Source organism: Lepisosteus oculatus, chromosome 1 (assembly GCF_040954835.1).
Source record: "Lepisosteus oculatus isolate fLepOcu1 chromosome 1, fLepOcu1.hap2, whole genome shotgun sequence".
Lineage (NCBI taxonomy): Eukaryota > Metazoa > Chordata > Actinopteri > Semionotiformes > Lepisosteidae > Lepisosteus > Lepisosteus oculatus.
In genome coordinates, this window is record NC_090696.1 from 36,138,983 (window position 1) to 36,157,212 (window position 18,230).

General features: G+C 36.6%; 1 protein-coding gene across 4 annotated transcripts in view; it reads right to left on the bottom strand.

Annotated features, from left to right (window-relative positions):
* Positions 1-18,230, bottom strand: part of sclt1 (sodium channel and clathrin linker 1) — a 132,001-nt gene that overhangs the window by 13,351 nt on the left and 100,420 nt on the right. For all 4 annotated transcript variants that reach the window (XM_069189849.1, XM_006629701.3, XM_015344882.2 and 1 more), the window contains 11 exons: positions 17,935-18,070; positions 16,301-16,423; positions 15,351-15,416; positions 13,912-13,982; positions 12,767-12,857; positions 11,538-11,629; positions 9,989-10,166; positions 7,018-7,116; positions 2,537-2,608; positions 1,441-1,515; positions 434-579 (listed from right to left, as the gene is read on the bottom strand). In XM_069189849.1, the coding sequence (XP_069045950.1) occupies positions 434-579; positions 1,441-1,515; positions 2,537-2,608; positions 7,018-7,116; positions 9,989-10,166; positions 11,538-11,629; positions 12,767-12,857; positions 13,912-13,982; positions 15,351-15,416; positions 16,301-16,423; positions 17,935-18,070 (1,149 nt within the window). The remainder of the gene's footprint in view (positions 1-433; positions 580-1,440; positions 1,516-2,536; positions 2,609-7,017; positions 7,117-9,988; positions 10,167-11,537; positions 11,630-12,766; positions 12,858-13,911; positions 13,983-15,350; positions 15,417-16,300; positions 16,424-17,934; positions 18,071-18,230) is intronic.

Consider the following 18,230-nt stretch of genomic DNA (forward strand, 5'->3'; position numbering starts at 1 on the left):
ACAGCTTAAGGTATTGGTTTCAATACTTGTTCGTTGCTCCACTTCTAGTGTTTTTCTTTGTAGCAATTGTAGGATTGCTGTTACTGCTGAATTTAATTCCAGCTGAATCATTTCACACAGGGCTCTTTGAAATGAGTATTTCTCAGGGCAGGACATGTTCTTGACCTGAAAATAATTACTATTAAATGGAAGGAGATACTGACATATGAATTGAAATTGTGGGTGGAAAAGTAAATCGTACCAAGAAAAATGTCTCCCTTTACAAAGGCTGGACAGAGAATTGCTATCTGAGAATTATTAAAGCAAAACATAAAGCAAGTTAATGAGAAACCATGTCATAAGGAAAACAGACTTATCCTGTGTTCTTTCTAGAGAACATTCCTGAAAAGCAATAGAAACTTTTCTAGTGTTAGGGAATATTTTTGGCACTTACTTCATCTCTAGTTTTTTTACTTTGGTCTGGGATGCCTGCAGTGATATCTGCAGGTCATCTTTGGATCGCTCAGCATTTAGGCACCTCTGATGAAGCTCATCTATCTTCCTGTACTCAGCTTCACTGCCTCTTCCATCACGATACACCTAAATCAAGTCAAAGGGGTTTCATAAGTTTTAAGGCTTCACTACACTACTATAATATACCTATAATTACGTGGCGGAACCTCCAATAAATTTGACTTCTTCATATCAGTAATTCACAGCAAATCCGTTTTTACTTCTGAGGTGAAAGAACATTTGGAGCATATACAGTAACATGAAAACTGCAGGGCATTATAATTGAATACACTGTGGTTCTGAATGATAAATGTAAGCCTATAATGTTACTTCACAATAATTTAAATTCATTTCAGACTTCTAGTATTATACATAATGATATAATCTGACTGTAGCACAAAGGGAAGATTCAATTCTGTGTCGTTTGACTCTATGATGTGACAATCAAACCCATCTGCCTCACATCCACTCTATGGTAACTTGTTGCTGAGCACCAGCCCTTAAGGAAAACAGTTAAATTCTGAACTGGAAATTAAAAAAAAAGAACTGCTTTATCTCCTTGGTGAATCTATTTCCCCCTTCCTCTTGCTAACAATATGTACCACCTCTTTTTTATAATTTCAGTAGCCTCACCATTGCAGATAAATGTAGTGGCGCACAGAAATAGCATCGGATAATTTAGCTTGATACGGTTTGTTAAAAACTACACTGATTACTTGCCATAATTACTGAATATCCTCACACTGTACAAGGGTAAAATACAGTATATAAATAATATACTATAAATATACTATATTAAAATATAGTTTATCACATTTTTGGAAAATTAAACACTATTAAAAGATATAGTGATTTTGGTGATTCAGAAAGTCCAAAACATTAAAAATGGATTGATTCTTGTGTCTTGTTGGCAAATATTGGTCCAGCACACAGCACTTCAGTCTTTACCTTTTCAAGCTCCTCTTCCACAGCTCGCTTCTCTCGTATTGCTCTCTGTATCTGAGCCTCCCTGTCACCACATTCCTTGTTGGCAAAACAGAGTAATTAATAATCCAGCACACTAAGCTATAAAACTAGGAATGAACATTTACTCAGCTATGTCTTACAAAGAAAAAACAAACCAAATGCATTATTCACTTGCTTCATTGTTACTTTTTTAATTAATAATCCCTTCTGTTCCTTGAAATAAAATCAAAGAACACGAAAACACAGATCCTACTTTAAAATATCAAAAATGGGTGTCAGTTCCTTTATTTTTGTGGTACATTAACCTCATCTAGTGCTGTCATTTCTATTTTCTGTAAAGCTAAATGTCAGAGCAATATTTATTCAAAAAATCATCAATCTAAAGCTGTAAAGGTTTACAGATTTTCATTAATCGTATGGCAGAATTAATCACTCTGAACGGCTCCTTAATACTGACCACATTTCTAAAGGCAAGATGAAGTTTTTACAAATACAAATAACATACAAAATTATATGAAATGAAAACATATTTGCAATGAGAATAAAACACCTTAAAGGAAGCTAAGCTATATTTAGGAAAAAGTTATAAGGTTTATTCCATGCTGAAAAGAGAAGAAAGAAAACAATGTTTTCGGCTGTGGAGCCTTCATCGGGTGTCAAAATAACACAAATAAGTGCCAGTTCCTTTATTTTGTGGCACATTTACTTCATCTAGTGCTGTTATTTCTCATTTCTGTGGCTCAGTAAATATACGATTAATGACACCCAAAGAAGGCTCCACAGTCGAAACGTTGTTTCCTTTCTTCTCTTTTCAGCATGGAATAAACCTATTACTTGTTCCTTTGCAGGCTACGCATGCTGACGCAGCTACCTACTTAAGCTATATTTATGTTCATTTACACTAATTGAAAATTCTCATCATGGTGTCAGCTGTTGTGTTTTGATGTGGTTGGCAATAAAACGTGGAGTTAACTGAATGAAATTGGACTACTAGATTCTCTAACACACCAGATATACCATATTTAACACACTAAAAGAAACTTCATAGTTTAATACTTAATTCCAACAGTTTACATACCAGCTGAAGAGCAGAGAGTTCCTCAGCTAGTCTGTATATCTGCACATTACATTGCTTTCTGACATTTTCAACCTGAATTTAAAAGAAAAAAAGAGAAAAAAATGTTTGATGATAATGCTGGGTAAAAAAGGAAATACTTTAATGCCATTAACTGATCATGAAAAATATTAAAATATTTTATCAAATCATAATGAATTAAGTTTGTTCAGTACAGTAATACACCTATGGTGTTGACATAAGCAATTCAATACTACATGTTCACAAATCCTTACTCACAAATACTTACTGTATTTCATGCAAGATACTCATACAATGCATTCCCAATTCAATTTTCTCTAACACCTAACCTTTGCCATAAGAAAGAGTCCCAGTCAGTAGTTATTTTTGAAGTACTTATCCAATGCTGAATCATACCTGAATCACTGTGTGCTCTCCATACACTGTGCATGCATCCTCCAGCTGCAGTGATTCATCTGTGCTAAGGTTACACTCTGAAGATTCACAAATGGATGGCATGACCTTTCTCTGAGGACATTTTTCCTTTACTTTTTTTTTTAAACACACCTCTAACTAGCACAACTGATTTTTGTTTTTACTTCATGTAAAACATTCTGGCAAGATTAATACTCACTGGCTACATTGGAATTAGCTAGAATGACATTCCAATTTTGCTGCTTTTTTCCCATCATATTTGAAAGAAGAAATAATGAACTAATAATGGATTTCATGAGCTCAGCTCACAGTTTTACAGTTTATTTGTATTATTTAGTGTGATTTCTTATGCACAGGTATGGTGTGTGCTATTACATTTCAATTTTGACACAAACCAAGAATTATAGCAATAGAGCAACTCAGAGATAACCCAAGTGCAAGTGACTTTGCAGAGCTTGTAAGTTTAATTAAGGATGTACTGTATATCAGTGTCTCTTGTAATAAACCTCAGGTAAACTGTATGATGGTCAGATTCCATCTTAACCTCTTCTCTTATCCACACTCTCAGGGTCTTGCAAACATTAGTTGCTAAAACCTAAAGTAGGGCTAGAACTCACACATAGTGAGTCAATCGCCTCTGAGAGAAACTTGATATACAAAGATACACAATGCCAGCAAATAACCCTTGCCTCATGCTATCATTTTCAAATGCTTAAGCCAGGAATATGTGAGGAGACAATCCCAGAAAGAATGTATCTGCATGGTGAATGTTTTTCAGAAACAAGGTAAAATGTTTGGCTGTGAAGAAACAGGTCCCTGAGACTTGTGAGAGACAAATGGCAAATGTGGAAAGAATCTTTGAATATACAAATCAATCACGTGATTATAACATCACTTTATTAACCCTTTAGAATTTCTTGCATTAGGAATTGGTCTTTTTGCATACCCCAGCTTGCTCTCCATGAGACACACAGACAGGGAGAGAGCCTGGGGTCAGAATGCAGGGTCTGCCATTGTACAGCGCCCCTGGAGCAGTTGGGGTTAAGGGCCTTGCTCAGGGGCCCAACGGAGTAGGATTCCTCTGCTGCGGGATTTGAACCGGCAACCTTCCAGCCACAGGCGCAGATCCTTAGACACAGAGCCACCGCTCCGCATATTATCAATCAACCAGTACAATGTGTATCAGCAGTTAATGTTTTACAGTTAAACAACGACTATTAGCCGTGACCTTTAAAAAATCCAATAATTACAAATTAATTAAAAATTGAAATAAAAAATCAATTTCTTATACATAATTAAAAACATTTGAGGCTGATCTTTGCTTCTCTCGATCCTGTTCCATGTTTACACTACTCTTGTTCAGACACTTTCTCCTTCTCTTATTAAGCTTCAATTCAATTAATAATGTAGTATCACCATGTGTCAAAGACATTTTATTATTTTAATTTCCTGTCTAGAGTGATTAAGTTTAGTGTGACAAAGCTTGAGGAATTGAGGATTCCCTTGAACACTGGGTTTAATACCAGGGTGTTTCCATAATTATTTCCAATACTGCCTCTGCTGTACTATACTATTCAAATCCAGGAACAATCAATTGAATTGATAAAAGAACAATACAGTGTTACAGTATTGCACTTCTAAAAGCATTAATATTCAAAAAATGTTCTTAATATAAGTGTAATGGTATTTAATTTAATAGTAGTAGTCTGTAATTGTTTCACACATTTTTATTTTCGCCCCTTCTAACACTGCTTTTGTCCCTTTAGGTTCTTGTCATCTGGTTTGACAACATAAACAGCAACTTAAATAATGAATTCATCCGCAGGCACTGTTCATGAAAGCTTTTAAGAGCAGGGTGGGATATTTCAAACAGCTTTTTCACCAGGGGGCCAATTCTCTCTTCCCTCACTGATTGAAGAAAACCTAGCCCCACCCCAGTGAGTAAGACAGCAATCGGAAACATGCTGCACGTGCCTCTCAAGTGTAATCTTCTCCCCGAGACTGAACAAAGCCACTACATTCGTAGAATAACTGTCGCAGCTCAATAACCTAACAAGCTCAGTCGAGAGACTCATTTATTTCTCCCAGTAATGTGCTTATGGCTTATTAGACTGGTACACACACTCATGTAACATGATACAGCGTTCTTTCAAAGACCAAGGTTTGGTTTCAAAACCAAGACAAAGTAAAAACACGTATTTGAAATGTAGTGGTCCTTGACATTACTTACCATGAGGAACAGCAATTTTCAACAAATCAATAAATACCTAAAGGTGAGCGGTAATGCAAAATATTACTATAATTTAGGCACTTCAATGAAATATACTGGGTAGCAGATTAAAAAAATAAATAAAAAAGAGTTCCAGGTTTTTCACATCATTTTTTAAAATTAAGGTATTTTAACTCAATATTGGGTGAAACACTTCTTCCAAATATGGAAATGGTATCTTGGAAAAGGATATAAAGAGACTTTAAGCTACTTGTATTTAAAGACAAGCTTGCTTTTAATTTGGTGTACAGGTTTGCACATCTGTGAGATATTCTTTTAGGCAGTAGGTTTGAGAAAATCATGTTCTTCATGTACGCCACAGACTTCTGATTAACTGCTTATGGCCTAGTTTGTTTAAACAAACAAAATGTATCCAGTTTCATTGTGTATTCCTACCTGTGACTTTGACTATATTATTTAGAATATGCTGTGTACATAAGCATGATTGCCTCTTGTTGTTTGATGTATTTGGAAATGTGATTACCACGAAAAAGTACAAAACAGCACTGCAATTGCAATTTCACCATAATTCTGATCTGTAATTAACACCAGGAGTTTCACCTACCTAGGCAGATTTTTTTTAGGTTTTCCAATGACTGCTTAATGTACCATTTATATTGTAATACATATAATATTAATTAGAAAATGCTCCTCCTTCTTTTTTCAAGATAAATAAACCCTCCATTTAATGGACTAATGGGAGAATGGCTGTTCGTTATTGCCAAGAATTCCATTGTACCAGTATATGTACCGGTTACACATGGCAATAAAGTTCAAGTTCAAATGGCCGTTTAATCATAGTTTTTTTCAGACCAAACACACAATATCATATTAGAAATATATATAATAAATATGTACACAACGTATATATGCTTTCTGGTTCTTTTGACAGGGTTAATGAAGATTGTTCCTTTGCCATTTTATCATAAATATACAAGTTCTTCACATCGTAAACATACTAATACTGTATACTGTATATACAATTCTGTAAAGCACACAAAACAAAAACAACACCCATTGTAAGCAACTGACCTATTCCTGTAGGACACCATTAATACTACATAAATGTAAAATTCAGGCATATCTTTTATCTTGTTTTATTATGTGTGTATTTTCCCCATTACTGTGGGGACAGTCTGGTATTTCCCCAGTTTTAATAACAAAGTTCCACTATAGCAAATATTGTCTGAAAAATCTGAAGTCCATTAAACTAGTATTTTCAGAATCTGTTAAAACATAAAACATTGTTTCCTTAAACTGAAAACTCAGTCCTAAATCATATATTTTTTATTCCAAGTTGAATAATCTGTAAAAAAAATACACTTCTATCACCATTACAAGATGTCACAGTAAAAGCTGTTTTAGACAAAATCTCTAATTTTGAGATAAGCACTTAACAACTCTTCTTCTGAGGTCCTCTGAAATCTCTTTTGATCAGGTCATATTGCACTAGTGTGTTTGTTAAATAAGACTGTCTTTATTTATTATTATGACTAAGATGAAGATCAGATCACATTTCAGGAGCCATTCATGCAGAAATACATATAATTCCTAAGGGTTCACAAACTTTTTCTCACAACTGTATTTACACTGTAATGACTTGTTGGTACAACTGTAATGTAACTGAAAATGAACATTTTATGGGAAACGACAGCTATAGAGAAAGTTTAAGTTTACTTTTTTCTGACAACAAAACTTTGCTGTCTACTGGGAATACTTAATTTAATTTCTGTGTCATGAGCGTGCGTTTCATATACAAAAAAAAGACAAAGACACTAGCCTCTTTCCTTGTTCGAACTGCAGCCTCCTGAATTAACTGCGAAATGGCCTCTTTCATTTTCTCCAGCTCTTCATCTTTTTGTTTTTCTCTCAGAAGTGCCTGTTAACTCAGCAAATAGAACAACAGGTATCACTAATTATAATCACAAGGCAACTTTAGGAATGCAAGTTGTTTCCAGGCAGATTGTAGACTGTATAAAGAAGAAAATATGTACTGTAAAAATGGATATACTGTAATCATGTTGGCTAGACCAATCTAACCTCAACAGGAAAACATAGTAAAATTGTCAAAGGCCATCCTGTCTTGTGTGGGATATAACACACATTGACATATACAGTACACACCTACAGTACGGTATACATCATACACATGTCTAAAAGTAATTCTATAAAAAAGTAAATATTTTGTTCAACCCTGCAAAAAAAGTGACTTTCAAAGATCTGGCCTCAGAATACAAACCCAAACAATTAAAAAAAAAAGACCACTCTACATACTGAAAATACAAAAGTACTTGATTAACCGTTTCTTAAAAGTAAATCTCTTGCATGTGGTCTTCTGCTGCTCATGTGGAACATACAATGTATGGCAATCATCCTCCCTCAGGAATGAAAACAGGGAGCAGTACTGTACTAAAAACTACACATTAGTTAATCAGGATCATGTGTGCAGTCTCCAGTGAACTAAATACAGACATTCCTCAAATAAATTAAATTCCAAACTGATGCACAAAAGAAATGCAACACTCAGACCTACTGGATTTATTCAAATAAAGTGGTATCAAATAAATGATAGAAAATGTGAAGAGAAATACAGATCTTTATGAGTTTTCAGTATGAAATGCAATGTAAAGTCAACATGAAAACTTCATGAAGTTGTTAAAACTGGGTACAACCTCTCTGAACATTATCGTAATCTTAACAGTGCTGATGCATAGATTATACCACCTCTCTTCCTGTGCAGCTGCAGTGAGACTGCAAAGGCTGGTTGATTACAGTTGCCTCTTGTCTTTGTGCTGATGTACAAGTTATTTGTGGAATTTCAGTGTGGAGACACACTGCCTTCCAGACTATGGCCAGCCTTTCACAGAGCCAATTTCCTCTGGACTAGCCTGACTGCTGAAGCACAAGTTCTCTAGAAGTAAGGCCACCTTCAAACATGCTGATAGTGTTACATGCCACAGGGACATTAAAGATCCCAATACAGATTAGTTAATACCCACTGAACAGGTTGCTCACGTTCAGTTTAATACAGTTCAATTATACTCAGGCCTTGACAAAGGAGATCATGATCTCTGGTTTTGCATGCGTTTCGAAAGTATTGTCCTGAGTGGGAAATGTTTTGTATATAATTCACTTGGTCTTTCTATTACTGAATCTGTCTCTCATCCCCGCTGTTGGGATCTGTTTGCCACCAAAAGTCCCAGATGGCTAAGTCTGGCCTTTGATCAGGGCGGGATCTAGGCAGTAACATTTAATGTGAATACTTGTAAATAATAACCTATGTTAGTTTGTAAATCTTGGAAATAAATTGGTGTTTGTGTCTTCTAAGTTAATCAACATTTATTGGCTGCAACCAAAAAGCCAGGTTGTTATGCTCAAGTTTTCCTGACTACAGGGAAGGTACTACCATCTTTAATACATTTTCTTGCTAGTCCCAACTTCTAACTTTATTTTTAGCCTAATGTATTAAATATATACACACTGTCTATTAAGAATGATATCTGAACTTTACCATTCTGGACAAAGTGCCTAATATACAACAACAGCAAGCTAATTCTTATTCACCTCATTTTAGCAATTTAAACAAACACCAAATAATGGACAACTGGTGGTCTTATAAAATCACATGGAGAGAGCTCAGTATTTTGTTATACAAAAGTACATTGAACAGGTTTGTTTTTTTGTCTAACCCATCTGTTTTAAAATGTGCCCAATGATCTAATCTCGTAAGAATGTTGCGTTTCCATTGTGTATCAGTATAACATACAAGTTTTACCTCCCATGTGCAACAACCATCAAACATTATAAAATAAGCAGTTTGTTAAGTGCATTCTAAGTTTTAGAATTAATCATCCAAATGATTTATTGTAGTTTTAGCTACATATACTGTAAACACATTGCAGTGCTTTTAAGTGTTATTAGCCCTAGCGATCAAGAAATTGTATCTTGCAGCCACATGCATCATGACCTCTCATGCAGAAGTATTCTCGTTTTCACTAGAGTGATGATGAAGAGCCACAACACTGTGGCAGAATTAGCAAGCAATCTCACAACCCCCCTTTCAGTAAGGCCTCTGCCCTTTTCGACAGGATTAATCAGACTATACGTAAATTGAACTGAAATTCCATGGAATGAGGTCAGCAAGGCATGAAAAGAATGATGACAATGACTAACCAGTGACTAATCAAGCAAATCTAACCTGGATCAATGTTGAAGCCGAAAACCAAGGAAACAGACACATTTGAGGTATATACAAGATACTACATGTAACTAATTAAAGAATGAATCAAGAATGTAAAAAAGTAATTAAAACAGATTTTGTGTATCTGTTTTACTCTATTACTGACAGCATACATTAATTTTCATTAAATCTGTTAGACCTATTACAATGATCGACTTTTAGCAAGAATTCGGCTTTTCCTTTACCAAAACATTTTGATTAGCAAAGTAGGAAATTATATTTCTATACAGAATCAGAGCATAAGTTGTGGAATCACACTTTTAGGAACAAAACAGAATGAAGAAACAGTTCACCAAGACAGCACAGGGAAGATACCAGTAATTAACAAAAAACCATTACATGAACACATGACACATGGTAAAAGGATCTCAAACCAGATCCCCATCTCTTCTCAGCACTACAGGACATCTTGACCTAGGGCTCCACAGACCCAGCAAAGCAATGTCAGTACGGCCAGTTACTCTGTTGGCTTCCTTCTTTGAAACTGGGATGGCAACCAAGTAAACGTCACCTGATCTTTCTGCAGCGTAGCCTCTTCTGCCAGCTGAATGTTGTCTCGAACTCTAGCCACGGCTTCGTACTTCTCCTCCTCCAGGCAGGCACACTTCCCCTGGAGCTCCCCGACCTGTCGCTCCCAGACACTCCTGTCCTTCCTTACCTGCTCTGCCTCTTGGGTGGCCACCTTTAGCCTTCAAAACAGTCAACCAGATGGCATGTGTGGACAAATGGGGGCTTCCACAATAGCTCCAACTAAATCAAGTCTGACTTTCTCGGGAGGATTTTAAAAGAGTTAAAATCCGCATCATTTGAAGATTATCTTTAAATTTAAAACAAAGCAAGTTATTAACCTCTACAACCTAGGCGATGACGATTTATAAGAAACCCATTTTCTTTTGGAATCAAGTATGTAAAATGGGCTGCCTTTGATTTTGGGTATAAAAATATATCAAACTATATGAATCTACCGAATAAGAATTTCTGCTTTGGGGATACATACCTTCATCTTAACACGATTTTGTAAAAAGGAGGTTTTGCCACCTCATTTCGGTTATCATTAAGGCCAATGCAAAGTTGGTCTCTGCACCAGAGTCAAAACAGTAATTAAAACATTCCAGCATGCTTACTTTTAAAAGCATGCAGCTTAAATTGCTGAGAAGTGGAAAATGGTGGAAAGAAAACAGGTGTTTTCCAAGTTACTCTTTCAAATCAAATTATAACATGGAGCTTAGCAACAATAAACAGTCCACGCAATGACAGCTGCAGGTACTGTAAAAGGGATATCTGAGCAATTATTCTCACATTCTGAACAAATACGATATCCACAGATGGAAGATACTAAAATAAACTATTTTAAAATACAAGTAATAGGTTTATTCCATGCTGAAAAGAGAAGAGAGAAAACACAACGTTTCTGCTGGGAAGCCTTCTTCAGGTGTGAGCCCGAAGAAGGCTTCACAGCCGAAAGTTGCGTTTTCTCTCTTCTCTTTTCATCCTGGAATAAACCTATTACTTGTTTCTTTGCAGACTACGCATGCTAACGTAGCTACCCACCTGAACTTTTTTAAAATGCATGTTAAAAATAAGATTCTTAAAAAGAGTAAATCTCTTCCATTTTTAAATCTAATTAGAAAGCTTGTTCTATTAATCAAAAGACACAGGACATGCAGCACCTCTGTTCGGAGGGACTAGACGTCCTGAACTAAGCAAAGCTTATTTCCACAAAACAGGTTGGAGAATTTCCCGGAGTTCAAACTCTTTCCATATGAAAAGAGTTTCACTTTCCCCAAGACAGAGGAGACATATTTGGCAGTATGTAGAGAATGTCTGTTGGAAATCTTTTCCCATTAGAGTAAATACACACTGCCTAATGTGTTAGGCAGACTTGATGAACGTTAGTGAAAGAGGCTGTAAAGTGGAGTGGGAACAACACAGTTATCATAGCAATCATTTTGTCAGGCTCTTGGTTCTAAATGAAGGTAATTGAATCTTTCTTGCAAGATGAAGTTAACCGTGCCCGTGATGATAGGGTAAACCACAATGAGAGTGTCGCGTTTCCTCACCTGGCTTCTAACTGGCTGATGGCTGACTGCAGTTGCTGTAGCCGCCTGTCTGAGGCCTCCTCTCTCCCATAAGCCGCCACCACTTCTTCCTCCTACACAGAGTGACAAAACCACCGGCACCACAGACACAGAGTGGAGCTCCATTAAACACTTTCCACTCCGAAGTGCCATGATAGACCTTTCTGAGAGGGTGGTTTTATATCAGAAATCAGAAGTGAGGCAAGTTTTATCTTGATACAGTGCACCAGTTTTATTGTAACCCTGCAACACATGCCACGATTTGACGGGCTTATCTGATACATTGCTGCCAAAATTAAAGAGAAAGTGTAGGATTAATGTTAACCATCAGAGCAGTTTACAGCAACTGCATACACTGCTGGAGTCATAACAATCCAAATCAAAAAAGTTATCAGAAGGTGAGATATGATATAAGTGAGTCACAGGAGCAGAAAAATAAAGAAAAGACTCACAAAAACAACATTTGGTACTAGACAACGGTATGGGGGTGCACTGAGTGGGTGCCACTGTAGTTCAAGTTATGTTTCCAGGTTGCGCACAAAGCTTTGATAATGGCAAAATGGAAGTAAAAAAATCCATTATGGACAGAGGGCAAAACTCAAACAATTAATAATGGACAGAGGTAAAAGAGAATGACTAGTCTAGTCAAGACTTATATCAGTAGATCTAACATGCTGCCTCTCTCTTCGTCACACAATTGCACACAGCCAGCTCTACATGACGTAATGATCCTAGTACATTGGCCACATTGAATATTACAATCAATTCATCCATTGTCAAAAGGCCACATATTCCTGGCAATGGCTGTGGCAACCCAGATCCTGTCTTGAAAGCACAGGATGCAATGTGGGACGACACGTTGGATGGGATTGCAGCCTGTGCCAGGGTACACACTGGACCAGATGCACAGGCACACAGGGAGAATTTAGAGACACCGCTCAAAGCCTCGCCAGCATGTCTTTTCAAGGAGGGAAGAAGCCAGAGCACATGATGAAAATTCACTCTGAACAGTGGGAGAACATGCAAAACCCCATGTAAAAGGCATGTCAGCCCAGAACCGAACCCACAACCCAAAAGCTGTGAGGAAGTAGCACTAGCCACCATGTTGCATGCCACACTATAATAATTTGTTAAAAATAACCTAATTTCAGTTTAGTACTACAAATCAGTGAAAGACAGCAATTGATTGGCATACTAGTAAACATAATTACCCGTCTTTGCATTTGTTCTTGAAGGTTCTGCATAAGTTTTGTCATTTCTTCAACCTTCGCTGTAGCTGTTCGCAATTCTAACTTTGCTTGCCTACAAACCAAAGAAATTATGATGTATAGAATGTGTCACAATATGAAAAGGATGTTACTTTCAGAGTTTGGGCTGATTCTAAAGGGTTAATAATAGCACTTACAACCTAAACAAAACCATCGGTCTATTTTCTAACCACTACTTCAAATTCAGGTCTGCAGGTTAGCTGCAGTCTATTCCAGCAAGCTAAATCTCAAAAGAAAAATTAAACTTTGGATAAACAAGAAGGGGTCTAATGCTTGAACTAACCACACAAATAAGGTTTGTCAGGTCTAACAAAACAATAAGAGTTCATGACAATTAGATAAAAACAGGAAAAAAAAACTATCTGTAGTAAGACTATACAGTAAGTAAAAGGATCTTAGCATTCAGCTAGCACAGATCAAGACCTTGATTTTAAGAACAAGGCTATTTTTTGCACAAAACGTGAAAAATCAGAAGTTTCACTCAGCAAGTTATCTTTATTGAAGCCCAAATTGTGTCAGATGGGAGATTTGCTTCATAATTAATTGTAATATATGTATTTTTTACACACAGACATCCTTGTAGAGAGAATGCCATTCTCATAAACATACATGCACAAATAAATACCGGCCTTTATAATGAAAGATACTTGGAATGTCTTTGTCCTGTGCCATATCAGGTTAAAGAGGATCTGCAGTCCCAATTTCTTAGAATGGTTATTAAATCTCGGTAACAAAAAAAAAATAATTGACGGTATCACAAAATTGGACAAAATGCTGAATTAAGCACAATATCGTGAACTTTGTGAAAGTACGGTGTAATCATAATGATGTTGCAAAGCCTGGTTTCGCCACGGGCAAGCGAGAGTTTGTGAAAATTGCAATGTGAAGTGGTCCTTCCTGTAATGAAGCTGCTATTCCCCTTTAAAATTAAGAACTGCAAAGTGTGTGTAGGTGAGTATAAACTGAGGCACAGGGACGTGTCGGACCACGTTCTAGGCCAAACTGCACCTGAACTGATGGTTGTAGTCCTGACTGCTTTATAGTTGCTGCTGCGCTGATACCAGCACTGGGACCCACTGCAAACCTACCTCGTCTGAGTGCGAAGCTGCTCCAGTTCTGTGCTCTGTTCCGTCACGGTTTTCAGAAGCTGCTGGTTGGTCTGCAGGAGACATGAAGAACAACAATCGTTGTGCTGCATGCTTTTGAAGAAACTCTTAAAAAAATGGCAGATGAATAAGGTAGCAAAGACATAAAGAAATCATTCAAAAAGTGCTTGGTGCTTATTAAAAATGCATGAGCATGATATTACATTACTGTTCCTGCACATTTGCTGGAGTTTCTCCAATCCAGAATCAAGAATTAAAGGATAATGAATGTCACACATTAAATACATTTAAAATATATTCATTTTACTTAGCATAGAGTAAAACCTATCTTACCATGAGTGTGATGAGGAAGTACAGATCTAAGATTACATGTTTTTTATCTTTGCAACTAGTGTTTAAAAACATTTCTTGCAGCAGCACATGAAGGTTACATCTACAAACTGGCAAAAAAATGATAGCAAGCCTTCTGAAACTAGTTTCTTTCTTCATGTCAGATGGGTAAACTATTTTCAACCTGTTACAATGTGATTTTGCTCAGGGTTCTTTAATGTACTTGAATATGAAAGATAAAAGTGTAACTCTAAAGTGTTTTGACAGGAATTCTCAATTTCCCTGATATCTCTACTGATGTGTATGTGCAGGGATTAATTATTTAGCTTTGTACTTTACATATAAATGATAATGAAACACTGCAGCTACAAAAGAGAATACAGTATTTCCAGGAAATACATTGACTGGCACAAAACAATTGGTTCCACATGTTAGCATTTTAGGTTGGCCTACATATTCATTCTGGTAAGTTAAACGGAGTTTGAAAGATCTGAACCACACAGTTGTATCTTGTTGTTGTACAACAGAGTTTGGCAATGAACTATTAATCTTTTTGTTCTTAAAAGGATGAAGCCCTGGCTCATGGTTTTAGAAAACCAGGCCTGAAAAAACATCCTTATACTGTTTAAATTAAATGAATATGTGTTTTTGCCTGTATGTATAGATGTGACTTTAATGTGACTATTGGACATACATAAACCAAAAACTAAAATACAAATACAATATGTACCAAACTGGTAAATACATAATATTGAAATACAGTATACCACATGCACAAAGCAATCTCCCACAAAATGAAAATTGTTACTATAAACTTTATCAATGATTTTGAAAAAACAACCTGCACGTTGTATATTTTGTACTTTGAGTGTTTTTTGTTTTAGTGCAGTATTCATATGTAACTTTATTTGTTATTTTTTATAAGGTTAAGATACACTTTCCTACTGTATGCAGTTCATAGAAATGTCGACAACAAACTCAGTAATGTAATGAGAATCACAGGCACAAGTAACACAATCTGTGTGCACGTTCTATAAATAATGCCTGTGGTTTGACAGAATAAGCAGGCTTTCCAGATGTTTTTGCCTTACCGACTCCAGCTTCTGATTGGCTAATTGAAGCTGCTGAGCAAGTTGTTGAACCTGGGCCAGCTGATCCTGAAAGAGAAACGCAGGAGAGGGTTTCAGACACCACTGGTCTTGGGAGTAAACCAAGCATAGAGGAACTAAAAGGCCTTTGCATTCATGTTAAAATAATGTTTAACCGTTTTTTTGTTCTTAAACGTGAATCTACTCTATGGCAAAAGCAAAGCACTTTCTAAAGACAAATTAAACACTGCACTGAAGGCATAAAAGTTGTAAGACAAAACCGTTGAGCATGCTACCCTCTAGTGGATCTAAAAAAAACATGCACTTTCACAGTTACTTTTCTGTCAGATGGCTTTGGAAGTTTCATCATGTAGAGTATTCGCCAGGAGTAAACGACATTCCTGTCTTGAACCAAATATAACTAAATAAGCAAATTAGAATTGCATTTTGCAAGCTGTACACTACAATCAGACATGGAAAAAATAATGTTTTAAATAATTAAAAAGTATAAGATAAAAATGGCTCCTTTGGCCCACCAGCTTGAGTCTTATAATGATTTTAACTTCTGATGAAACAGATTCTTTACACCCCAGACCCCAGTCTGAACTGATTTATTCTAATTTCATTACTGTGTCAGATCCCTTTTCCCCTCTGTAAACCCGATCAGCTGTTGAGTTCAGAGTACAGTTAACTGAAAACCAAATACTGAGAATTGTTGTTTGGTTTTACAAGACACCTTCACTGTTCATTATATAATTAGAACATTATACATTATTTTGAAAGAATATATACAGCTAGCTGCACACACAAAACCAACCGAAGCTGAAGTTTTCTATTTTAAGCATTGTACAAGTACATAGGAGCCAAAAAAAATACAACATAACCCAATCACACTCAGTGAGAATAAGTCCCTTTCTTCTCAATGAATCATTAAAAAGCAAATACAGGCCTGCCTTTAAATGCTGCCTTTCAACCACATGAATCTGAGCCTCTGTCATGGTTTTTTGGTAAAGCTGCTGCAGCCGATCGAGTTCTTGTGCAGCAGACTGCCACAGTTCCATCGCCTGCTCTTTCTCCTGGAGTAACATTTAAACAAACACAGCATTACTAATATTATTACACACTTCAACTTGATTTTAGGCTTCAAGTCTATGTTCTCCAGTCAGGTTAAACAACGTAATATAGTTCCACATATGAGAGCAAATAACAAACAGGAAACTAAATCTTCAAAAACAAAGAGCAAAACAGCATTCCTTCCCAGAGCTTGGTTCAGATAAAAAAAAAAGAAAAAAGAAAAGTTAGAATAATGCCTTACATCTATACACTGCTCCTGGTTCTAAAGCCCAAAGTGTTCTCTATATGTTTGGAGGTGTACGTGTGAAAAATTACTTCTCATACTGAATAAAGGGTAAATTTTAAGAAGGCCAGACAATGCAAGCCCTAGTGTTTTAAAAAGTGCTGTGGCATCTTGACAAACTGTCAGCAGGTGTCTTGAACTCAGTTTAACACCTGTGCAAAGGACAACAATTTCTACACCCGTGCTTTCAGTCAATAAATCAAGGCATTCGTTTTGGGAAAGTTTAATCCAGAGGAAAGTGCATTGCCTGACTGTTCATTAATACCACGTGTTGTAGCAACCTGATTTACTTTTAGCCCAATTCATGACCAAACAGTCCCAACCTTGCTAGATCAGGCTACTTGACAGTAAGGCTGTTGTCTGATACAGAGCTGTTATGCTGCTAATAGTCTGGTGCCATTTTTATTTTCATCCACAACATTCTAAATATATATTTTATACAGACAGACACAAAAGGTTCACAGCAAAACAGATGACTAATTTGGTACTTAAGTAAACAATAATACTTAAAATAATAAATAATACTTAAAAGAAATAACTACTTTTATTTATTTTTATTAAACAGTGATACATTTGCACATAATCCATTTCGCATAATATTCACTATAATCAAAATGTCATAGAAGCAGTCAACGTACAGTTAATGGACACTGCATCTGGACTCCTATACCGCTTAACTGAAAAGAATTTTAATTATTTTAAACATCTTGAGATACCCCCACAAACCGGAATTTGGAAGAGGCGGTTGTGGATTTTGAGATACTTCTGAACCATGAGTAAATACTTAAAATTTAATGACTGTCGTACAGTGGAAAACAATTAAGGTGGTGGCGACTAAATCCAGGGAAATGTACCAATTGCAGACTTCACTTGCAGGCAGATGGTGGCACAGTGGTAAGCATTGCTTCGCAGTAATGGGGCCATAAGTTAAATTCCTGAAGTATTTCAGTATGTGTGTGGAGTTTGACTGTTCTCCTTTTGTTTGTACACGTTTTCTCTGGTTGCTCCCGTTTCCTCCCACAGTTCAAAGAGATACTGGTAGGTTAACTGGCCCCTGGGAAAGATTGTCTATGGTGCGAGTGTGTGCGTGGCCGTATCTGACTACCCTGCGATAGACTGGCATCCTGTCCAGGATGTACCCTGCCTTGAGCCCACTGCTTGCCAAGATAGGTTCTGGCTTCCTTGCAACCCCTGAAGTGGAAGAAGCTGTTAGAAAATGGATAGATATACCTGGAGAGATAATTGTATTTGTTCTTGCAGATTTTTCACTACTCCATCATTGGTCATGAAGTCCTCTTCCAGAGCAGCCCCTGAGGGAAGGGCCTGCAACTGTTTTTCAATGGACTCGCGAAGTTCCGAGTGAAGTCTTTGTGACAACACAGGAATCAGTGATTACACAATTTTAAAAGTAAACATACAATCTTCATTTAAAACATAAAAAACTGCATACTCCATAAGCCACACAAGGTATTGTACATGTACATACTTGCTAAACTACACATAAAAAGTCCCAGTACAGTCATTAG